This window comes from Aulonocara sp. 'chitande type north' Nkhata Bay, linkage group LG18 (assembly GCF_057382095.1).
Source record: "Aulonocara sp. 'chitande type north' Nkhata Bay isolate Kocher_YH1m ecotype deep benthic linkage group LG18, A_spYH_male_GT1.1, whole genome shotgun sequence".
NCBI lineage: Eukaryota > Metazoa > Chordata > Actinopteri > Cichliformes > Cichlidae > Aulonocara > Aulonocara sp. 'chitande type north' Nkhata Bay.
In genome coordinates this window covers 17,986,050-18,011,543 of record NC_141361.1, presented here as the reverse complement: position 1 = coordinate 18,011,543, position 25,494 = coordinate 17,986,050, and the positions used below count along the sequence as shown (strand labels likewise).

Genomic DNA, 25,494 nt, shown 5'->3' with positions numbered 1-25,494 from the left:
CTAACACTTACCACCCCGGGTTCACATTGCCCCCTCGCTCTAATTATCCTCACACTTTTGACAGTCAGGGTCTGATGCAATTAGCATTGTCTGAACTGCTCAAAGCTGAAGTGATTCGGGCTTGAAATTCCTACCCTTAAACCCCAACACACACGTCTGCTAGCCATTCCAGCCCGCTGTGCCTGGCCCCGGTTATAATGATATTCTATGTCACTCTGTACATGTCACACCAGCAAACAGACAAAAAAAATAACATCTGTGAAACACACACTGTTGAGAATATAATGTTAAAGTCATTGTGCATTAGGAAAAACTCCTGCACACACTAGAAGCAGTAGCAGGACAGCAAAATATGAAACTAATGGTATAAATTCTCTGGCATTCGGCCACTAGACATTTCATTATAATACCATGATCTATCTAATGGCCAGTAGATTCTGCTTAGCTGGACTGTTTATCACCTCATTAGGAGACGTCATTGTAGCCGAGCCATAAGTGGAGGGCTGCGGGGTCACTCCATCTTTCCCAATAACTACTACAATTACCCAAACCTTTCAGAAAACCTGTCCAGAATGGCGGATGATAAAACACAGAGAGAAGTCGTCGGCTTTGCTGCAAAGACTAATGATCGGTCTGCCTGCCATTCCTCATGGAAGGAGTGACGGGTTTATCACGGCAGCTAGAGAGGACAGACAGAAAGAATGCATTTCATTGGGTTTTAAAATTCTAAGCAGGGAGACGAGTCTTTCGGCTGAAACACCCTCGTGGACACACACACGCACGCACACGCCATCTGCCTTTTGTAACCTCCTTTCTCTGGTTGTCCACTGACTACTCTGCCTATCTATCAGACCGCTATGGCATGATAGCATGCTGTTGTCAACAGAAGCCTAACGATTGATTAGGCCTGTGCCTCGGCGGCATCCTCCTCCCTCGCTTGTATAGATTTCTCTGGTTATAGGCTAACAGTACATCAATTAGGGGGAGTATCTAGACCGTACTGGCGGCCTAAAGAACAAATTGCTTCTTTTCCAAACTGTAGATAGTCTCGGCCTCATTAATGACCGTCTTGTCAACTTGTAATTGGGCAAGTAATGACAAATCTGTCTAAAAAAGTTAAAATACATATAATGGTTTTTATTTTTTATTTTTTTTTGGTACTGTAGGAAGAAGAACAGAGCCGAATTCAAAGTAAAATATTTTCGGTCGACTTAATTGGGTTTCGCTTAAGATCTTAGGATTTAAACACGGCTATGAAGGAAAAACCTTGTGCCAATAAGAGGTTTCTGGGTGTCGGTATCCTTTCGTGTTGATTTTCTCGGTTTAAACAACTTTTGCGAGATTCTGGCGAGGAGGGGGAAGACTGTTTGTGTGCACAAATGTCAATGTCTTAGGGAGGCATGAAAAGCTTTTCATCTCGCGTTCTGTGCTTTGTTTGACTGTTCAACTTTGCAGCAGCTGAAGATTGCGACAGAAGGGCACCAGCTGCAGGAAAAAGAAAAAAGAAAAAAAAAAAAACGGTGTAGAGAAAACTGCAGGAAAAATCCATAACACAAACACTGCAGAGAACAGACTGCTCCAAATGTATCCGTACCTCAGATTAACTTGAAATGGCAAAATTATTGAGAGAGTTGAATTATGTTTAGCCATGGTAACCACTTTGACTTGGCTATAATTGGCTGTGATCTCTATTCCTGGCCTTGTTGACATGAAGTCTTATCATGCATTCTGGTCAGTGAGTGACTGCGAGAGGAAAGTAGCTTTTCAGATTCCTCCCCCTGACCTGCCTGCTAAGCTGTCTATTGAGCTCAAGAGAGCAAAGCAAGGGCTGGGACTGCTTCTCAATATGTTGCATTCTGGGTGATTTTTTTCCCCCTCCTTCTTCTTCTTCTTTGGCTTCTCCAGTTGACAGCCTATAATTCACTGGTGACAATCCCCCTCATAATACATATTTTGTTTTCTATCAACACCCTTGAAATTGGAAGTGGCACTGTGGCTCAGATGGGTGCATCTAAAACCATCCACAGACTTACACTCCGTGGCTCTTAAAACCCTGGAGATGAAGCGAAAAGATAATGGAGGTTTGGTGTCGAGGTATCGCCATTTGGCGACTGCACGCGGCAGACCGTAACACACATGTTCGGGGTGATCTTTGCTGCTCTGAGCATTCCCTCTCAAGAGTGCTGTCGTGACCAACCTTTAACCCTTCAAAGGCCACGGCATCAGGACAGAGAGAGAGAAAAAAAGTTAAGGAATGCCCGATCGGAAAAAAAAAACAAAACGTGGGCCACTTTGGGAGGGTAGACAGAGCGGCGAGGGCTGGCACAGACAGAGAGCAAAGGCGTTGGCTGACGCTTGTCATCCTCCATTAAGGATCCTTTGATTGGCCTTTGTGGTCCGGGAAACGGCAAACAGCTGCATGCAAATGGCCCTGTTTCCCCGAGGCTGGCCCCCATTGTTCTGGGCTTCGGTTTGACAGGGACGCTTTCTCCACAGCATAAAGGAGGGTGTAGCCTTTAGTCAAATAAGAGTGCCCCCACAGAGGTCACAGCAGGAGTACTTCAGGATTGTTTGTCTTTTCATATTGTTTCATTCCCCATACTACTGGTAGCCGACATCTCTGGAAGAAAGAGCAAATCTCGGAGTCAAGCTTTTGCTCCAACGGTGGGAGATGCATCCATAATCCAATATCCGAGTGGTCACAGAGCAGGTTTTGCTCTAGTGGAGTAAAGATATTCACTGGGAAGGGGGGGAGAAAATAATAAAGTCTCATTTGAATTCTTAATATTTTGCCTCTTTTTTTCCCAGCTTCTTTGTTCTTTACTGAAGTATTTCTAATCTGCTCAGGGGAACTTTCTGATTGCTGGCCAAGGAGAGGGAAAAAAATAGCTCATAAAAAAAAATCAAGAGACCACTGCGGTAATTCTTTCATGTATTAATTAAAACACAAGTACCCTTTGCTGTCTATGCACATGCCTCTCAACTAACAAACTCAAAAGTTGGGTCTAATTCAGCTTGCACGGTCCAAAGGCAGCAGGCAAAGTCTTTTTTATTTCCCCATCCCTCAATTTGTGAGGCATCCGGCGATGCTGCCTAAAATGTTCCCAAATGCAGAACATGACCACCCATCAGATGTGAGAGACAAGCCGGGAGCGAGGTGGGAGATGAGAAAGGAGATTTGGGATTTACAAAGTAACACCTGCTTTTCAAATACAGACAACACCCCGAGAACTCTTCGCTGCGCCACCGGCAGATCATATTTCATTCCAACTGTCAAAACGCGCTGAAACACCGGGAAATCAACGTGGACATATGGCACCGTTTCCCATGACACTTAAGTCCCAGCTCTGGTCCACCTTTGCTGGGAAGTGTTTCTAAAGACAGTGTCAGACAAGACCACAAACCACGCCCGCCTTTCCCAGACAACTGCTATCAGACACTCTTGATTCCGATATAAGAATTTTAAAATAGAAACTGGCAATATAGGACCGAGTCCATTTGTGGTTAGATGAAGCGCTCTGAGTCATATCCCTTTTCTCTTTGGTGGTACACGCATTCAGCACTCCCCCTTCAAAAATCTCCACTTTTTTTTTTCTTTTTTGCATTCTTGCTCATTGCCTTTTCTCTGATTCATCTCTTAAATTTATTTCTTATATTGAGGCGAAGAAAGAGATCAGGAGGAGGAGGTGGGGGGAGAAAAAGAAATCACGTGCTCCATGTTGGTGCATGTCTCGTTGAGGGGGTTTAAGGAGAAGGATTTGTCATTTTGCTGAGGCTAAGCGTGACAGACACCGCTGCTGCCTCTTAACTCCTCAGGTGGATCCATTTAGAGTGCGCTAGATCCATATCACACCTGATGCAGCCATGTAATATTTCCTCTGTAACGGGAGCAGCAAAACCATAAATAGAAAAAAGTAGGGTTTTTTTTTTCCTCGCCTCGGTCTTAATTCTCATTAAAAATAAATAAATAACGAAAACATCGTGAAATGCAGACGCTCCGTGTAAAGGTGATGACACCATCGCACTTTTAACATGGAGCAAGACTCCGCTTATGTTTAAAAATGACCTGGCACAAACCAGGGAAGCCAGCCACAGAACAAAATGTATATTAAATTTAGCTGCACAAGAACTTTTCAAGATTTTCCCAGGGTACCCAACCTCTCACCCTTTTGTGTGTGTGAGTGTGTGGGAGAGACACTTGCTGGCAGGATCTGGCTTTTGCATCTTTTGGCCCAACAAGATCCCACAGCAAATAAAACAGAAAACCTCAAAGCTTCTTCTTCATGGAGAAAACACTTACAGTGCATTTACAGTCCCATGCAAAGGATGAAGTCTACACAATGCAATGTAGGTCCATGCACTCCAAAAGACTTCCTTAATATCTTGGCTTCCCATCTTTACCAACTGAAACTTGAACAAAATTAAATAGATTTTTCTTGCTCTTTTCAAAACTAACAAAATCTGTCAACATGCTCACCAAGGACCACTGAATAAAACAATCCTATTTTTAAATCCATATATAACATGTGGAAATGACACATTGTGACTTTTAAAGACAGTTATTGATGTTTATCAATGCCAGAAAGCTGTTTCTGCTACATATTGTATAAAATAATATTATAATTCTGCATTTGCTTTTTTCTGATATCATCCTGCTTGTTAAAACTGACTGTAACATGTAGAGACTAACATGTTCACTCCATCATTTTAACCATTTGCCTGTCCTGGTCTGTCAAAATCATTTGAATTGAATAGAAAGCTGCAGACAACCAGTCATCTGGCTCAAAGCCTCTTTCCCCCCCTCTGTGAATTCAAGGAATCTAAACACAAAACTGGTCCAACTGACCAACCGTGTACACATCTGCAGGCTTTGGTAAGAACAATTTATACACACTCAAGTTAACCATTACTTTATATGCAAAACAAAGCAGAAACGGAGACACATAATGCACTACTAAACTTCTCTATGTGGGGAAACCCCTGGATTAAGTCTATTTTATGGCACTGCGTTTGTGTTAGTTTGCATTGGTATTTGTCTGCACAGAACGCTACGTAACCCATGCAAACATGCTTGTCTGCAGTCCTCCATAAATCAAACAGCATGCAACTGGCCCTGAAACAGGAGCGAGGGAGCAACAGGAGAGTTCACAATAACTGATTTGTGTTGATGAGGATATGAAAGCTTCTCTGTTTATAAGCACTGGCATTTTTTTTTTTTGCTGCTGTTAGCCTCTGTTAGCCTCTGTTAGCTGCTGTTAGCTGCTGTTAGCCAGCGTTAGTGAAACTGTCTTGAAGTGGATCTAACATTTTACTCTGATGTTTACTGAATAAACTGTTATGTGACATAAGAATATAATCAAACTGTTTATCAGGGGGAAAGAACATCCCTAACTGGATTTTTAGCTTATAGCTCCTGTTGTCGTTTAGCTGGCTCATTGTCAGCGGAGATGGGTGGGAGGTTTGCATGTCTAATCTGCTAACAATAAGAAATAGTGACAATATCAGGAATAAATAAGCCTGTTTAGGATTTTTAGTTCTTTGGTAAAGGGAAGTCCTTCTCCGATGGTAAAACATAGGTATGATCCTAAATAGCGTCTGAAGTTAGAGGCACGAGTTTAAATGTCCCTCTACAGCACAAAAACACCTAGGACTTCTTTTCTCTGACTTTGGCCTGCTGCGTATGTGGTCGGTCTCAAGACACATGAGTAAAACGTTATCAGTCAGAAGGGAGACGTCCTTCCTGGCCACTGTATTCAAATATGGTGGGTAAACATGGCACCTTCCACAGACCAACGCTTGCTCCCATGAATTTTTAATAGATTAATTACAAGTTTGTAATTAATACTTAGATTTTTAAGTACGGTATCCTTTTTTTCTGTTAAATAACCTCAAAAAAAATTAACTGACTGTACCTTTAAGGATGTAACTTCTGGCAAAAACAAAATACTTGAAATGCACAGCCTACTTTATTTTGATGTTGCAGAAATCACTCTCTGGGATTACAAAACTCTCAGAAAATGTTTCAGTTTTGCCACAAGTGATGCGAGTCGACATGGTGGATTATTTTTGCCTCTTCAGAACAGCCGGCTCAGCTGCAGAAGACTGCAGATGAAGAATTTCCCTCATGGGGCAAGAACTGAAGAAAAAAAAAAAAAAAAATCAGAAAGTGGAGGCTATAATGACTCTGTCTTAATTTGCCTCAGAAAATCAGGGTTCGCTCCTCAGTCGATTGGTAGGATGAACCCTGACCCCGTGCGCACACATCAAAGACAAGCAGCTCGGGAAGAGGGGGGCATCATTACATTACTAATAATCTGCTAAATGCAAAGAGGGTCAGCGTGTAATGCACGTCATGACAGGGAATTTTCAGCTGGAGAGATGGAACTAAATGGAATGTCTTGTTTTATTTGGTCCATGGATACATCAGTCAGATTAAAGGAAAGCATAATTCGACACCTTGTATTGTCTACTGAGCAAACAAGGCTTTTCTTAGAAATTACAAATAACTGTCACGAAGGCTAAACATTTTAGAAAAAGATGCTTGACTCGGAAGATAGAAAAAAAATCCTATATGCTCCTGGGAGAGTGCCACTTTGACAGAATTAGTTCATTGCTTGTTCAATATCTAACATATTGTTGCATCTCTTCAGGGGAGTTGATGAAACACAAAGAAAGAGAGGTGACTTAAAGCAAGTCTCCCTGGTGCAGCGAGGGAATAGTTTCACAGGTTTGATCTGCCCTGAGTGATGCTTAACTCCCCCTTAAAGCCCATATTTTACCCCTGCACTTAAACCCCAGCTGGATTTTCCACTCAAGAAAATGTCTCGGAGTAAGTCAGGTGCCCCCCTGAGGGTGGGGATTGAGGGGGGGAAGCAGGGGAAGAGAAAATGAAGGAGGATGTGGGATTGTCTCCATCTCATGCTTGTGTCTCTGTTTTTGTTTGCTGTGGCAGAATCTCCCCATTTCTCCCTCCTAATCAACCCCTACTTCCTTCATTCAGCCCTGCCTGTACCGAGCACAGCCCAGGAGGCTTACTCTGGACGTCACATTGACACGGTGTCAGAAAAGGCTGCAACTGGAACACGGATGACACGAATAATGAGTCAAAGAGTACAAGAATGACAAGGGACAGAGATCAGGGCCTTGAGACGATAATGAAGCGACAATTCTGATAAGAGACGCGGAATTACTCTTCACGCGGACTCCCAGCCTGCAGTAGTCTTTAACACATTCGCACTTCTATCACTTCTGTTTGTAACAAGTCCATTTTGGTATTTTCGTATATCTGAAAAAACCCACTTGTGGCGAAGTGGATGGAGTGGTAACTCAGGCTGCGTTTATGCAGATGAGGTGGTGCAGAGGAATTTTAGTACTCGTTTTGGCATGAAATTGTGTTTCTCTGTTTCATCCCAGCACAATATTCTTTTGAGGCTTTTGTTGGTGCATGAGAAAAATATATTTTTTTGAAAAAGCCTTTCATGCATCTTTTATTTTGACATGCGTTTTTCATTTAGTGCAGAGTCAATGCACACTAACATACAGTTTTTAACGCAATTAAAGCTCAGTCTGTGCTGGGTTAGATTAATGGGGGATTTCTTTTTAAATCAGTAATGTCTTCAGCATGCATCCTGAGATCCATTGAACAGTGTTCATCTTGCTAGAGCTCCTACTCTATTTGATATTTTGCACGAGGGCTGGATTGGCACATCAAGTCATCATAATTCAAAAAATGTGTTGGTCACACCCATGTGTGCTTGCAAAATAAAAGCGGTAATATAAATACCGTTGACAGACCAGCACCAGAAAATTTCTGAACATGGGAGAACTCCCACTCGCGGGGTGGTCCAGAATGAAGCGGGCGATACTACTACCTATATGCCAAAAAATGTGACACTGAAGACAAATGACCACTTTCTTTTTAATGCTGTTGTTGTTGTTTAGTGTAAGCATCACTGACCCTCAGCAGCCACTCCACAGCATTCATCATGTGGATACTGCACATCAAATGAGGCAATAGCAAAGAATTTCAAGCTACCAGACACAAGCAGCTTCTTTTGTTTTCTACTGATTTGGGATCAGCACGCTCCTAAACTCTTTTGAAGTTTCTGTTCAGAAATGTGTGCCACCGAGGGGAGTGTGTCTCCCACATTAGAATTCTTAACCCGCCAAGCATGTAATAGCAGAACGCTAGCATTTTATGGGCAACAATGCCTTCCTTGTTAGTATTTCTTGTTTTCACTTCAGTTTTGACATAATATTGATCACCATCTGCAAGGGTCACTGGACGAAAGCGGCAAAGCTAGCAATTTTTAAACTAGCTTATCTGCTGGCATGTGAAGTGCTGGCTCTGCATCTATTGGGGTATTTGGTTGTATAATGCTCTGGCTTGAGGTCTTTTTGCTTTATTGAGTTCTATCGAAAAATTGTTACTTTGACACAAAAAAGAAATGTTTTCTGAGTATTTTCTTCAGTGCCTTTGAGCAGTAACCTCTTTATTGGCAGCCATTACTCCTGATAAAAGATTTCTGGGCGTCGTGGATCTATATATACGTACTGTACTGGGCAACAGAGAAAGCTTTTGTGGCCTTTGAAGCCTTTCAGATTTACCGGGAAAGTCAATGAAAAAAAAGAACACATTCCTTAGCAATAGCCCCCTGCTATCACTGCAACACTGACCACTTTGATTGACTTGAGCGTGATGACCTTGCCCGTTCCCTTCCACCGGCATACCGCTGAATGCGAGTGGAAAACAGGAGCACTGATAAGAGATGCACAGATTGCTGTGGGGCGGTGGGGGTGGCAGGAGGCTTGATGACAGACAGTTTCCTGCACCTCATCTTCGATGAGGGCATTGTGCCTTGCACATTCAATAGGGATATACACTACAAGGAGGAGGTCAATACTGATAGAGCAAGGCAAACAAAAATGTTCTTTGTGCTTAGCTGTTTCTCTGACTTTTTTTTGCAGTGTACTTATTCAATTTCCTGCACGGCAGGAGAGGGCTTCCTTATCTTAGACTGTTTATACCTGCAAATCGGCTGGTGGCCTTTTGTTTGCAGGTGACACAGACCCTCAGCCTGAGGAGATTACTAATACAGTGAATGCAACAGAGAAGCATTCATGGCCTGTAGTGAGAGTAAGACTGCAGGCGCCGAGAGACAGAAACCCCAACACACATCAAACACATTGATTCACATCATATATGACCATTAGCGATGCAAAATTAATTAAATAAGACCAGTGGCAGCGTACCCACTTCCAGGTCATATTTAAATATCGCTCTGACTTCAAAGGACGCTTCTGAAAGTCGGCAAAGGCAGCGAAACGCACAACTGAGCCACGAAAAGCTCGTTTTTACCGAATCCTTTGTAATTTCTTTTATTGATTGCCATCCCTTCCCCACTGTCAACATTAGTTTTAACACCACCATTTACTGTGTAAAGCGGCAGTAACAAAAATGTGAGACCTGAGCTGTTGTGACAGTTCTGATAAGGAGCGACAAAGACAGGTAGAGACAAATGCATCATTTTTGAACAATTTTCACACAGGGTAATTATAATTGTAGCCTCCCTCGCTCTCTAACAACAACCAGGTTTTTGTTCAAATGGCCTTGTTCTGTACATGCACTGCGCGTCGCCATCATCAAGCTGTCCTTAACAAATTAGTGCCCAAAATGTATGCTGTGATAACAGGGGGGAAAAAACGCCTGGAGTGGCAGTGTAAAAAAAAAAAAAAAAAGTTGCAGGTATTCATAGCAGCAACCTGCTTTTGTTGCTTTTGCACAGTCTCCCTTTGGTGTTTAATGCTATATAGCTGCTTTTGTTTTTGCATGTTTGTTTAGCTTTTTGTTCAAATAAATTAGTCCTGACGTGCCTTCCAGCTATTCAGAAGTGTTGGGAACACTAAAATCCGACAGGTTCTTGTTGTCTCCGTAAATAATTTTGTCTCAGATCCAAAACACCTTCTCACATACAAAGAAAGAAAGAAAAGGGGGGGGGGACTCGGCTGCTTTCCTATAGTGTAGAATTGATTTTATTTGAAACCCTTCTGCTTCCTTTCAAGATTAAATGCATTACTTTGTTATGACAGCTGAACCCTCCTGTGAAGCAGCGACTTACACTGAGCAAATCCAAAAGTTTAGAATCGGAGGAAAAGTACTTTGTGGTTGTACGTCGGGCTCATCTATTATTTGAATTAGCCTGCCCGGAGGAAAGAAAACGATAAAGGAAAGAAGAAAGAATACACGTGAAGACAGTACTTAAGAAAGGACGACGTCATGTGGGCATCTGGTCCGCTGTTTATACAACTTGTTACCGTAAGGGGTGTGAAGTGAACAACTCTGAGATGCTATTGAAATTTAAGGCCCGCTTAACATTTGAAATTAAACTGTCATAAAAGCGCAGCTCTCGGCCCCATAAAGTACGTGTTTGTTCGTCGGCCTGACTTTTACAATCACGTCTAAACACACAGTGGAGGAAAGGAGGCTCTCGCTCTCAAAAAACCGCACTCAGGAAATCGCTGTTGCAATAAATCTAGGATGACCCCATCGAGGGCGATATTGTATTTCATTTCCTCTGAGCGAAATCCTGATCCCGAAGATTCATGCGACTCTGGCTCATTTCAATTTCGCGTTCTCCTATGATTTAAAACTTTCCAGGTCCTCGGTTATTATTAAAACAGTATATTGTAATGCTGTGTCGTGCAGAAATATGTCCGCGGCGCGGAAAAGCGAAACGCCGCGTGCACCAGAGATTGTGGCAAAAATGCAGAAAGAATTGTATTAGCAAATGAGAGGGAGCGACTGAGAAATGGGACGATTTATTTGTGTCAGCGTGCCTCTCAATACGAAGCAAAGTCCATTCAATTCAAATGATGAACCCCTGCCTTATTTTTTGAAATGCTTCCAGCTGGCCAAAAATTTCCATGCAAGCCTGATATATCAGTTTTTTTTTCCCTTCCTCTGTGCTTGTTCTCACCACACAGATTGACCAGTCATCTGTGAATCTCCCATGGTTTAGCTGATAATTCATGATCGCCCTACCATGGACCCGCAGCATTCAATATGAATTATAAAATGGCAAGCCAAGCATATCAATGGATGACAGACTGGATGTGTATGGCCCCGGGCCAGAGAGGAGTTGCAGCACAATAGCTTCCCCCTTTCAGTCAACCCCAGGACTGCAAATACCAGTGTGGCACGAAGGAGGGTCTTCCATCAGCACAATGTATGGCGCTGCTTGAGACAAATGTTGAGCTGAGACGTAACATTAACCTTTACAACCTTTTCGGGGGAGAAACGCAGGCATGCTGGTGTGTTCGACTAAGTAATATTTTACAGTTTAAAAAAAAAAAAAAAAAAAACTCTCTTAGTGAGAAGCAAACAGCGAGTGATCCTGAGCAGCGGGGGCTGAAAACCAAAAAGCATAACGTTGCAAAAAACTTTTTTGTTTTAGGGCAGGGAGGGCGACTCCAGTGCACCATTTAGCAGTTTCCTTACAAACGACTCTCGAGTCCGCCGACTTGATTATTCAACACGCTGCATATTAATGCCTCTCGTTCACACATTCGTCATGCTGGAACAATTTCTAGGACCTAAACAAACACTGCCTCTTTGCTCTGATCCTCCGTCTCTGCAGATACGGCACAGCTATCAAACATAAACTACTTAATCTTTTTACATTCCTCTTTTGTGCAATATTTTGATACGAAGGCTGCGCTGTCTGCTCTCCTTTGGTATTCAAACACAACAGCCAACGGAAAGTGTTGACACTGACTACATGACATAATCCCTCCTTACATCTGTCTCTCTTTACTTTAAAGACTTAGATAACTGCTCTCATTCAGGCACAGCAGGCGTGTACCTGTGCACTCGCCCCACCTTCGTGGCTGCTCACTTTGAATCCGGGCGTCTTCTTTCATATCTGCAATCTAGGCGGTTTGAAACATCTGAAACGAACGTGATACCTGCATGCCCCAGTTTACTCCAGCAGACGCGTCATTTTATAGATCTGTTTTATAATCGTGGAAGAAATGCAGGGCGAATTAGGCAAAGTGTGGCGTTTGAAACATTGACACTAGTTCGGTCACAGCTTAGAGAAGTTTTTCTTATTAGTGTTGGAGTAAACAACTGCCTTCACCTAAACACACAAACACATAAGAGATTCACAGGAAGTGACGTGTGGATAAAAGCCAGCATTGCTGCCTTCACGTCTGCCTCTTCACCTCATCGTCTATGGGTGGTAAGAGCCAATATTTAGCCTTGTTTTAGTTTTTTGGTTCTGGTAACTCTGTGTTTGCTGTCTGGGTGGTGAATCAGTGGTTCCTATTGCTTTTTAGCAGCATTCTTTTTGGCCTCTTTTATTAGAGCAGTTAACATTTAACCCTATAACCCCGATCACCATCATCTGTGTTTTTTTAACCCTAATGCCCTCATATGTTTTTGTTTAAGATGAACAAAATGCGAGCCATAAATAGCACAAAAAGGCAGGTGCAGCAAAAATTATGCAAATGAAAACTCATAAATGCAAACTGATATGTCAGCAGGTTCAATAAACAGTCCGTTTTTAGAAAAAAAATAGCATTTCCTGGTAATTATTTCATAGTTCATAGGCTTTTTACAGGGTTAAATTACAGGCAGCTAAACAATAAGCTGAAACATGCAATAAAACTTGATAAAGCTGTGCAGAGCTGCAGATTCAGGAAACAACTCCCTAGTCCCCCCCCCCCATACACACACACACTGTCATTTTATACATTACTATAATAAAGAAATATGCTGTATATAACTCTAAGTGAATGCCACTTTAAAAAAATAATGCTGTCAATTCCATTTGATTCTGCACGAGTCTGCCCGAAACCGAGCTCAACTGGTGTTTTTTCTTCCCCGCTGGCTGAGAAAGTCAATACCAGTAGAGTGAAAAAAATCACCCTCTTTTCAGGTATGTCATCGAGCATTTCAAAGCAAGGGGAATGTTTTGGGTGAAAATCATAACCTGATTATAGCCTCTCCTGGCGAGGGACAGGAGGTAATTATCAAGTGGAGTTTTGCTTGCAGGAACTCTCAGGGAAACGCAGATCATAAGCCCTGGGATGCAAAACCCTCCGGGCTGCATTGGCTGAAGGTGACTGGCATGTGGATAGAATCAGATATTGTTTTCAGATGAACCTACACACACACACACACGCACGCACGCACGCACACACACACACACACATTCCTTTATTGACGGATGGGCAAATATGCATTCTTAGGCCTGAGAGCCCTCACATCAACTGAAACCCAAAACCCGCACTTTCTGCATACCAAAGCAGTATTCCTCTTTAAGAAATTCAACAGGACTATTCAGCTCAGTTTCTAAGCCAGGCCAAATCAGAGGGCTATTCTTCAAGTACCTCAGTAAGACTCTCTTCCATATTATCTAAAATTGCTAATCTACAAAGAAAAAAAAAAAGACTGAAGAGGTAGCCTGCTCTATACTAGACTGCACTGCTACCTTTGTTAATATAAAATAAAAAACTGTACGCTACAACCAGGAATAACATAAAAGTGTAGGGTGTATCTATCACAGAACAAAACAGCAAGAGAGAGAGGGAGAAAAATGAAAGATCCAAATTCAAAAGGAAGCCCCAAAATAATGTGCTTCAGCATCTATGTGTAATCAATGCTTGGCACACGAGCATGCGATTTTGGCTTACTTTGTCTCCCGTTACAATGGGACTGAAACGGGGGAAAAATATAATGATCATCATTAAGCAGACATACCAACATCAGTGGTTTTGATGGGCATGGAACTGATGGGAGTGTTTTGTGACAATACTTGTAATTACAGCCAAATGTACTAATCAAAAGTGAGGGAAGTAACCAAAAAAAATGTCACTGCAGACAATTAAAAACACTGACACATTCCTTCCCAATTCCTCGCTCTGGCACAGAATCAAGTGCCCCGCTTTTGATGGTTCCAAGTACACAGGCTGCTCAGAACAATCTGATTAAGGTGCAAATAAAAAATGCATCAATCCTCTGCGGCTGCAGTGCCTCAAAGTACACTCAAATAATCTGTTACACAGCTCATCCGGCAGAAAAGGTGTCGTTATGAGGCTTTGGGGGAAGGACACACCATTTGAGTTACTGTGGAAGTGAAGAAATGTGTCAGTCAAAGTGTCCGTGCGCTGGCAAGAATATTCAATGAGTTCCATACGAGGTGTTTGAAACACCTTTTTCAAACTTCAAGGGTAAAACCACTGAAGAAGAACTCAGCAACCTTGCTACATAACAGCTCTCCACTTCTCGAGTGTGGCGACAACAATGTGTGCTAATAAATTCAACACATTCATAAGCTGAATAATAAGTGGCTTCTTGAAAGGTTGACTAGCAGCACATTAACGCTACTTTCTGCCGTGCAACTCCATGGTAACTCACCTTGTGAACAGTGAAAGCAAAAGAGAAGGAGCAGGAGGCAGTGAAACACCGGACACCTCCGCAGTGCAGAAGCCATTGTGTTGCTGTATGCAAACGATCCAGGAGCCTGATGGCTAATAGTGCTGGTTCGGCGAGTTGCGGAGGGAGAGCTGAAGGCTGAAGCGACGTCAACGATCAGTAGTTCTTGGAGAAGCCTCGCCAGTCATTTTTTTCCATCTGGAAAAAAAGGGGAGAAAAAAAGAGAGGAAGATTGCATAAAAATGGAGGAAGTTGGTGAGATCTATGAGATCATTAGCGCTTCGCTGGTTTAATTGGCGTAATTTCTACAATCTGCATCCTACACCAGTTCATGTGTGAGTTGCTTGTTAAACGCAGTCAAGCAAATATCTAAACACCACAGGAGGAAAAAAAGAGAAGATCCTGACTGCTGTTTGATTGAGCAAACAGAGCATTTCTCTGATTTCAAGTTTCACAGAAATATTCAAACTTTATTCTCAAAACGATTTCGAGAGCAGCGGCATGAAAGCGTGTAGCGCGCCTGATGCTCTGCGCTTATTTAGCACGCGGCGGCATGTTACGACTAAATGTTTACACTGCCTCATTCTCCCACTCGTCCCTGTTCCACCTTCCCCATTTACTCCCAGGATCCCCGCGGGAGAAACCTTGTCACTCCGGCAACACGCTCGCAAAGGACGCCGTTAGAGACACAGCTGCTTTGAGAGCTACTTTTGTCTCCTTCCTTATCGAGGGGTGGCAAAAACAGGCCTTTGTCTGCAAAAGCAGCGAAAGGTTAGAGCCTGAGACAGACTAACACGGCAGACAGATAAGCTGCTTACCAAAGTCAAACACCGAGGATGGGTGAGTTGTGTCATATGTGAAATTACGCACATACACACACAAAAACTCATATGGACTCATTCATGCACAAATGTACAGCAAAGGACGTGGATACGCACACACAGGAACTTCCACACACCTACACAAGCATGCAGGAAGATCTTGTTTATTTCTTGGCGGTTGCCATCTAAGCATCTCCCCACGACATGCACACATATCCACACAAACTTTGCAGCCGTCGCTATGCAAAGGAGAGCGAATGCTTCCTGCTTCTCAACGCCGCTCCTTCAGAGCCACCCGTCAACCGCCCTGATTGTTTTATAATGAACCTAAATTTGAGCAGCAGAGCAGTCAGCTCTGAGCGCTCTCTGGGCCTCACTAATGCGCCTGGATATTTTTGGCAACACAAAAACCCACAAAACATGGAAAGCTTCCACATTAGCATACTGAGCAATAATTTAAGCCACTATTAGATTCGTTCTATACGTGTCCAAAGCCTGGTGGAGGGATAACAGTTTAACAAAAAAAGCCTCCACCTAGCCTGTTGGAGCCGGATCGTATTTATTTTAATTTGAGGTCATCCTGGCCGAGCAGTTGTGCTGCAGAGTGTGCACCAAGGAAACTCGCACACACACTCACTCGGCTAGCTTATAATTTATCAGTTAAAGTTGGGTGGCTTCGTGGGATTGTGGTTTTATTTGTCTTCCAGTTGTTTACCTGCCAATGGCGCCAAACCAGATCAGGTAAGGGCCACAGTGGAGGGGACTCGCTCTCCTCCATGGGAGAGCTCACACCACGTCTACTCAGGCTTCTCATAATCTCGGATCTTCCACCAGCTCCAATACCGGGCAGAGCATGTGACGTCTTCCACAGCAATTTATCATCCACAAATATGAGTCCTGGGGGCCACGGAGTAACCATAATGGTGGCTGACAGGAGGAGATTGCAAACTGTTGGGGGGTGGAAAGGAGGGGCACCCCCCTGCCCCTATGGCCCGCTGGGCCTGCTGAGCCACTCGGCCCCTCCAGACACCAGGGGGCGAGAGCCCGCCAGGCCTCGCGGCTGACCGCTCGCCCTCACCACCCTGGGGTTCTTTCTCCCGATCAGCCGTCGCCCTGCTGAGTAACATGTCTCCTTTCTCCCTTAAGCTGGTGCAGGACACAGCCATGCTCATCTTCCTAAAAACACAGTTTTGTTTGGTGGGATTTCTGCACTGAATCGGTCCGGACTTGAGATAAAGGGATTAGGCGATTAACACTGAGATGCTTTACACAAGCGCTGACAGACGTATCATAATTTCACATCAGGGGATGCAGCGGGGAAGAGGGGGTTGACGTTTGTCTAAGGGGAAGGGTGGGGGGCTAAGATGATCTCGAGCAGAAAATGATTTTAAGAGGTAAGTGAGGCATCGTTAACCCCTCGGAGATCGTGCCGAGGAATTATGTACACCCACCCCCCACCTCGAAGCCGGGGAATTGAGGTTACTTGTTACTCGGCCAGTGATTTCTGCATAATGATAATCATGCTCCACAGAGGCCGATATGTTAAAAAAAAAGGGAACACAGTTATGACTAACTGTCACCACCTACACTACATCTAATGAGCTCAAATCTATAATATACACCAGGAGACAAATGACACAAAAGTTATTAATTTTCATCTGCGTTTTAAAGCTCCTCTTCCTACAAAAATACAAGGAAATCTATTCCCTGAGGTTTTTTCCCCCCTCTCTCCCTCCCCGTCCTCTATTAACAGTATATCTTTCTGGAAACGAGACAAAAAACTTCACCAATGAAATGAAAAATGCTATGCAAACATTCACGACATCTGTTTTTCTTTTGTCTCTTACACACACACAGTGTGGAGACCCAGGGAGAGAAATCTATCATCAGTTAGGATAATGGAGAAAATCACAGTCCACAGCAAATTTTTCACATCAGCCTGATAGAAATAATAAGCAAGCATTGAAAAAAGGATGGCGAGCAATTAAAACATAATTAAAATAAATGGATGGAAGGAGACAGCCCACATGTCTTCACATGAAATACTAGGCTGTGTGTAACAGCCAGCTGAATGAATGTGAGGCTCCTTTGACAAAGCTTGTATCTGCTTCACTCAAGCTGGAGAGGCGTCCAGTGAAAGAGAGTGGGAGAAGAGGGGGAGTTTGGGAGTTTCTAAGCCGGGAGGGACTAAATAGATGGGAGAGGGAAGAGGAGAGGAGGAGAAGAATGGAAGGGGGAGAAAGAAAGGGGCGGTGGGGTCACCGAGGAGGATTGACAGGCTGTGAGTATGGCCTGACCTCCTGGGTTTGCCTCCAAGTTTTCTCCACAGGCTTAGCGAAGACAAAAATAAAGCCCAGGAATGTTAATTTATTTTCAATTGTCAACGCCGAGAAGAGAGATAAAGAGCGCATACATACATATCAAGTACGAGCGGAACAAAACTAATGCGCAACTCCAAGTGTAAGCTCAAAACCTACAAGTGAAATAGAGCCGCGGCCCTGTAGAGCTGGATCTTCCCAACACAATGATCCGTCTTCCACTCTTTGAATAACTACTAATTTGAAGAACTTTCTGGCCCGCCCCTTTGCCCTACATTCAGGACAAAAAAGAGAAAGGGAAAAAAAAGAAAAAGACACACATGTGAGAGGAGAATTTGAAACATCAGAAAATTGTTGATGAGCTAGAAGTGGAAGATGCGAACTACAGGAACTAAGAAAACAGAGCCTCCAGACACTCGTTTTTTTTTCTGTCCTCGGTGCGCCCTGATGTTCCCAAGGAACTCTTTTGTCATGACAGTCCTGTCAGGGCTGCGCTTTCAACTCCTGCAGCGACATGATGTCATTTCCTTGGCTCCACCAGTGATGTAGGGAAGTTGCCGTCAACTGCCAGAAATAGAGACGCGGTGACACCGGGCGCAGTCTGCAGAGCGTGCTTTATCAACACTGCTGATAAGATAAAGCACTGTTAGGATTAACAGGCAGTAAACAGGGGGGTTTACAGCCTCACACAAGGAAACAATTAAAGACACATATCTCAAATAGAGCCGAATCTTCCTTTTTTTGTCTTCAGCTGCCGTTCTGTAAGCACAACAAGAACTTACAGTTTTCAGCTTTACAAATGTTTGTTCTTTTAGGTGTTTTCGGTGAATGCTGTTCGGGGAGTCGGACGTAGAAAAGCGTAAGAGCAGTTTAAGTACTTAAATATGCTTACGTATATTAGTAAACATGGAGCCGCAGCAATAAATAGTAGCAAAATATTCAGATGATCTCTTAATCGTTAAAGCGCTGGTTCCAGATGTGGCTCAAATGTTGACGTTTGCGGGTTTTCGAAATCTTGTTTTGGCTAAACAGATAAGATTTTTGACGATTCGCCCAGACGTAACAGCAAATTTTTTGAGTTATTTTTTTATCTCTAAAAGCAGAGAAAAGGAAATGATAGAGCGGTAGGTTGCTTTGCTTCGTGACGCACGGATGTTGGGAAGTTTGCTTGAATGTTTTGGCAAATGAGTGTGTTTTCACACGCTAATTTTTTGTGAAAATATGTCTTTGCATGAGTTCCCATTAGGCTGCACGTGCTACTTATTCCCTCATAATTACAACAGGCTCAGTGCCCATAAATAATTCATATGTCAACAGGTAATTTTTTTTTAAAGATGGTTTGCAGATGACGAGGTCAAAAACGTTCCTGTAACATGTAAATATGCAAAGCTGCAATTGAAGGCAGCTCCACTTTCTGTCTTGTTTTCTTTTTGGGATAAATGGCTTCAGATTAAAAAGAGACCTTTGTGGATAGCATGCTTTTAAGTAGAAATGGTCGTCGGTGCAGCTCAAAAAGTGCAAACACACACATATACACAAACACACAAAAAGAAAACCTGAAAGGTGCAAAGCTTCACTATTTTATTGAGAGAGCACAACAGTTGGTGTGTTCAGCGGCTCTTGGCCAAAAGATTGAGCCAGTAGATAAGATAGAGTGCCAGCGGGCAAATGGACATGGTGAAACAGAGAGGGGTGAGCAAAGAAGCTTAGCAAGGTGAAGAGAACAAAGAAGACCCGGGCTGAACAGCCAGGTTAGTGTCAAGCAAAATGAAGAGAGGATGGTGTGTAGCTTTCAAAAAGAGCCGTGCGGGGGAGCAGACACTTGGATAAAGGGTAAAAAGTGGAATCTTCTGTTGACGCCGGTAGTTGAAATCACCTGTCAACAAATAATGACAGCTGCCTAAAATAATTACCATCCCCGGTCTGCTTTGTCTGTCAACGATCAAATTAACACCTAACAATTATTTTTACCACAGCTTATGAAATGTCACCGATAAAAAAAAAAGCTTCCAGTTGAGTCTAACGGTGACGATATTGAAACAAGCAAAAAAAAAAAAAAGTGAGTGATGTGAAGCTGTACACACAAAGAAGAGTGAGGACTTCCAAGTGTCCTGAGTAGATTTAAGATTAGTTCTGTGTTTCTAAAGCGAACAAACAATATCTCAATCGAACAATTTCACTGGGTTTTGATGAATTTGTTTGGAGTATCAAAAGAAAAAAAGGCTGCGAGTAACAGGAGTAACAGAAAATGATGTTTTGCTCCAGTCTGCATGTATATTGCATTGTTTGTTTGGGTCTTCGGGGGACTGTGTGTTTCCACACTGTAATTCTTTAGAAAAATGTGGCTTTGAAAGATTCATTTGAGACAGCGAGCGCTTCTCTTGCTTCTTTCTTCTTAATTAATCTTCATGTTTGAGAAGCTACGGCAGTGCATGTTCAGCATTCTGCTTGATAACCGATTTAAACAACTAATACATTATCAAAATTGTTGGGAGATTCATTTTCTGCCAAGAAAACGGCTTTAATGAGCCATCGCTTCAGCACTGGCTTTATCATCACTGCTGTGACGCTCCCCGATTCCCCCAGTTGACCCCGGATCTGTAAAAGCTACATCATACCACACGTATTTGAAGAGATCAAAGAAAAACAGAGGGAGACAATGACCGAGGTGTCAGTTTTATTCACTGATATCTGGCTACAGGCTACTACTGAGCGCCGTAGCTGTTCCTGCTTGGCACCAAACTGAATAGGCTGACCTCAGAGCAGTTGGTTGAGCAGTAGGGTCGCTGGAGAGGAGCAGAGAGCAGCTTGACACTGACACGAAAAAGAGCGGTTTCTCCTTTCAATCAGTCTCTTCATAAATTTACTGAAGGCCTCACTTCTCACCTCCTCCACGCATAATGCTAGCACTCCGCCCCCCAACCCGTTCGCTCTTTATCCACACACAAACACACCCACACACCTCGTACAGCATTAAAGCTGCATTTCTTTTACGAGGGAAAACGCGATTGGCCTGGCAATATCACCCCCCACCCCTCAACCTAACCTTACTACACACGAGCAGCGCATTCACAACAGATTCATTCACTTTCAGCACGTTTCCACTGGGTGATATGTTGATGTTCACACCTTTTCACAGGGGGGGGGAGGTTGCGCACTGACTCGATGTTAAATTTTTACACACTGTAGCTCCATTCAGACTGCATTAGGTTTTAGTAGGATGTTAACCGCTAACACACAACATCTGTGACATTAATGAACAACATGCAGGCGAGGAGTGACGGCGCAATCAGCCTCCAGCTTTGCAAAACTTCATTCATGTGTTGCCATCAAATCGAAATAATCCAGCATTAATTTCCACATCTGACAACAACTTGTTTAAACAACGAGAAAGGAGAAGAAATCCTACATGTGGCCCGAAGTGATCTCAGCTTTGGGGTCTGGGCCAGAACAGACCGAGGGGAGAGGCACGCTATTTTGCAAACTATCTGAGGGTTGTCATTTCGGATATAGGCCCGGCTTAAGGTGTTATCAAGAGTTTATTTCTACTCGCCACTGGTAGGTCAAACCACTAAAAGCCACACAAGTTACTGACACGGCAAGACTCAGATGGGGCTGAAATATACAGACATGCTCCGTTTTAAACGGCATTTAAGTGAACATTTAATCCGTGAGATATTTTAATATAAGAAAAAGAAGCTGCAATTTTAACAGTATGTCTCGGTGTTTTTACATGATAAATGTGTAAAGAGACAGAAAAAGTTCTGGTAGCCTTGCTATTATAAATGGAGGGCAGCTTAGTGCCCAGCATTTATATGTAATATTTTAACTGTGGATCCACTAAAGTAAAACTAGAAAAACTGGCTTTTTTCTGTCATTTCATTGTTTATTACTACTTTGGCATAGTATGAATGGGAATACTGTGGAGTCTTTATCAACAGGAAAAACTGTAAAACCTCAAAACCTATGCAGTCCTCACATTTTCCAAAGCTTTCCAGTGGGCCAGATTTGAATCTTTCCCAGGCTGATTCTGGCCCCTGAACCTTATAGTTGACACCCCAGTAGTAGATGTTACAGTAAAAGAAGCTTTAAAAAAATTCTCTGGCACTGATATGTTTTTTTATTAAGTGAGATGGCACATGTAGGCACATTTAGATATTTAAATACATCTAACATGTTCCATTACTGCAAATTACTGCATCACTACTTGTTTGGCCAAGCAAAGATAATATAGATTCAGATATAAGCATTTCTATATCAATTTTTATATATATATTATTAAAAAATGTTAATAATAGTATGTTGCTATTGATCAAACGTATGCTTCTGTCTGGTCTTTGATGCCGATCCGTTTTGGCACCTTTTTAAGAGAGAGAATATTTAGAGTAAAATAAAAGAGCAGAGTTCTCAATATTTTTTTTCCTAGCCTCTACTAGCACATCCTGTCTCGCTAGACTACCGATCAGAGAGCAGGGGTGTAGCCTGACAAGTAAAAGTCAGAGCAAAGGTATTCTCTTCATCTCACTCGGGTTTTCTCAGCTGGACTGTCAAAAAGAAAGGAATCATTTTTGCGTTTAAATCAAAGGAAAGACTATAAAAGGGAAAGTGTTTTGACTTTTTTTTAAATGAAAGGAATCATGATTATTGATTATATGTCTACTTTGTCATCTGGCACAGTCGCATTAGTTCATTATTTAGTTTAATTATTACTGAATAAAAAGTTAACTTTGGATTAAACCTCATTTAACATTGATTAAAGTTTCCTCTAATCTGCCAGTGGTGCAGTCCCTCCCTCGCTGTGTTTCACCCACAGAGCTGCTACATTAATGTTCCTCACAGAGCCGGATCTTATTTTTAACACAAGGACATGACACTGTACATCACTCAAACAGGCTGTTATGTCTCTCCTGACATCTTGGTTTACACTTCATGCTCGCTGCATTTTCATACAGATTTTAGAAGCTATTTAAAGTTATATGGATTCTCTCAACTGGGAACAATTTAATGCAGTTCCTGCTTTGCCACAACGAGATCTTCATGGCTCACTACACATACTGTGATGTATCTATCCTTGCGGCCTCATCGCGATCCATGTTTGTCCAATTTAAAGTGCATTTAAAGGGCTTTTTTTGGTCAAAAATTCAGTCTGTTTTGCATAATGTGTGTTTGTTCAGCACATGGTGTGTTTCCCCGCTGTGGGACGTCTGTGAGGTCTCTATTAGATCAGGGTCGTAGAAGTCAGTGACATTCACGGATACACATTGATTTTTTGAGATCATCTTGGAGTTTTTGTTTGTTTGTGTGCTCATGATAGGCAGATTTTTAATCACAAATCAGTTTAAAATCAGGAAATCCATATGTCACAGTCACAAAAAGCTGGTGGTGTTTTCACTACTCGTGTTTGAAAACTGGTTCTTTTTCTTTTCTTTAATGCTCGTGTTAAAAATGCAAAATAAAAAATGAAATAATTATCGGTGTCATTGCCAGGACAGAAAAAATATCAACTTTCTGTGATTCACTCCAGAAGCAAATTCTCTAAAGCGCCTTATTCAATGTAATAACTGAGCTGGGATATATATATATATATTTCTTAGTTATTATGTAAAACACCAAAGTAAAAGTCTGCATTTGTGTGAACCAAGTTAAACAAGAAGTATTTTTGCTCCTTTTGGTTACTGTTTACAGTTTTAAAAGTGACCTTTGAACTCAACTGTGTCTACATTAAAAACTCACTCAAAACCTTTTTTATTCTCAAAGGCTTGCACTTAATAACTATTGTGTGTGTGTGTGTGTGTGTGTGTGTGTGTATGGTAACTTGTATTTCTTTATTTATTCTTTATTTCTTTATAAAGTCTTTTTTGCTGTTTTTTATTACCTTAAGGCACAGTAGAGCCATTCAGGTTTTTATTTTCTTATCTTTTATGTTAAGCGTAACATATTGAAGTGTACTGTGTGAATAAAATTGCCATTTCATTTGCAGATATTGTGAAGTCTTCCTACTCCTATTCCAACAAACACCTACACAATTGCTGTTTTCTGAAATTTCTGGAAACAAAGTCCAATAAACGTACATATATATTTTTTCTGATACTATTACACACTCACTAAACCCCTTTTCTGCATTACAGCCTTTATGAAGTGGGTGGAGGGGGGTTATAACAGAAACGTGCTTTTAGCTACATCCGTTTTAGATAAAAATACAAAAAATAGCAACTCGGTGTAAATCACAATATGACAAGAAATAAATAAAAAAAAATAATAATCTAAAGCAATGAGTCACCTGGCAGAGCATTAACAGCAGGTGTTTTATAATCACTTAATTGTGCTTTTTTATACACGAGATTCAGCAAAACAACACACATGAAACATTTAAAGAAACAATAATGTAGTAAGAAAATTATATTAAATTAAAGGATGCTGAGAATAATTGTTAGGCGCAGCACTAATGTACTAATTTAACCCTAAAATAATCTGATTGATTAAAAAAAGAAAAACAGCTTGCAATAATGAATGTGAACAAGCCAAAACTGTCAAACAATTGCGCTGATATTTAATATTACTGATATACTGACCTACTTTCCAGTGCGCACTCACATAATGCAAATCAAGCACCACATGGAATAGTAAATAACCCTTAAGGACTCCTCTTATATAACTGAAGCTCAGTGACTGGAGACATAAAAAATGTGCTGATATGAGAAAATATTAAGACTATAGCGTGAACGTGTATAATTATAGGACTAAAGCCTCTGACTGGGTGAGAATGGAGGGAGGTGGAAACTGACTCCACACTCTTCTCTACAGGGTTTTCCACAATGTTAAAGGAAGTTTATATCCGGTGACAGGGGAAACCATACCAGGAATTTGATTTAATTCATAAAACCGCCGCAACACGGGGAGCAGCAACAGTAGTCCTGTAAAATTGCCTCATACACCTTGGCCATTACACCACTGTGCGGAGTAATCGTCAGACCTAATGAGTCCCACGAGACGGCTGCCAATGCTATTACGGACCCACCGCCATGTTTAACAGTCGACAGCAGACACATACGGGTTTTCTCTGCAGGTAAACTCATTAGATTTCGAGAAAAACATTTAGCACCGTTTTATTTTGTCTGCGTTTCGATGCCAGGTAGCTAAGTGCAAGTTTATGGCTGAGCACTGGAGGAAAGCGATTTGTGCCTGTTCGAATCATGGTGTGCAACATGCGAACTTACGGTTTAGACTTTTAAGCTGTTTACTAGTAAATATCTCAGTTTTTGTGCTTTTGTTCACATCTGATAGGAGCCTGTTTAACCTCACTACCACATATTTTTTTTTTCCGTCCACGGCACTTTTTATTAAAAGTTTGCTATCTCTTTTTTTTTAGTCCGACTTGAGGATTAGGGCCCGCAGATGGAGCTGTAAACAAAACACTGACATATGACGACCAAGTGTTTTTATTCAATCTGTTAGCAAACAACTGCCTAATTACACATCCAGCAGTTAGAGCCCGGCATTATCATTCATTTGGAGTCGCATTTCTGGCCAATACACCCCTCTCTTTTAGCTCTGCCGTGGTCTCCAAAACTCCCGAGGGAAATATCTGGCTCTTAAGCTGCTAAATGCTCCATTATTGGCTAGTTGCTAAATTTGTCTGTCTGTGGTTTGTTGATGGGCAGGTAGTGTGCGTAGGGTTTTTTTTTTTTTCCTCTTTGGTGAAAAACAACTGTCTGCTGCTGCAGTAAATGACACTATGAGAGCAAGTTGCAGGCTGTGAAACCAACACTATAATCTAAAAGATGCTCAACGCTCAGCAAATTGAAGGGATTTCTGAGCACAAGAGCCCACTTTTGTTTTTCATGCAGTCGTTTGAGCCGCTGTGATATGAAATTTTTGATTATTGGATTGTTTTGACCCATGTTTCTTGCGTTTAAAT

General features: G+C 42.1%; 1 protein-coding gene across 7 annotated transcripts in view; it reads right to left on the bottom strand.

Moving 5' to 3' along the window:
* Positions 1–25,494, bottom strand: part of adgrl2b.1 (adhesion G protein-coupled receptor L2b, tandem duplicate 1) — a 93,205-nt gene that overhangs the window by 57,995 nt on the left and 9,716 nt on the right. For all 7 annotated transcript variants that reach the window (XM_086273515.1, XM_086273519.1, XM_086273516.1 and 4 more), the window contains exon 2: positions 14,420–14,635. In XM_086273515.1, the coding sequence (XP_086129641.1) occupies positions 14,420–14,495 (76 nt within the window). In that variant the 5' untranslated portion in view covers positions 14,496–14,635. The remainder of the gene's footprint in view (positions 1–14,419; positions 14,636–25,494) is intronic.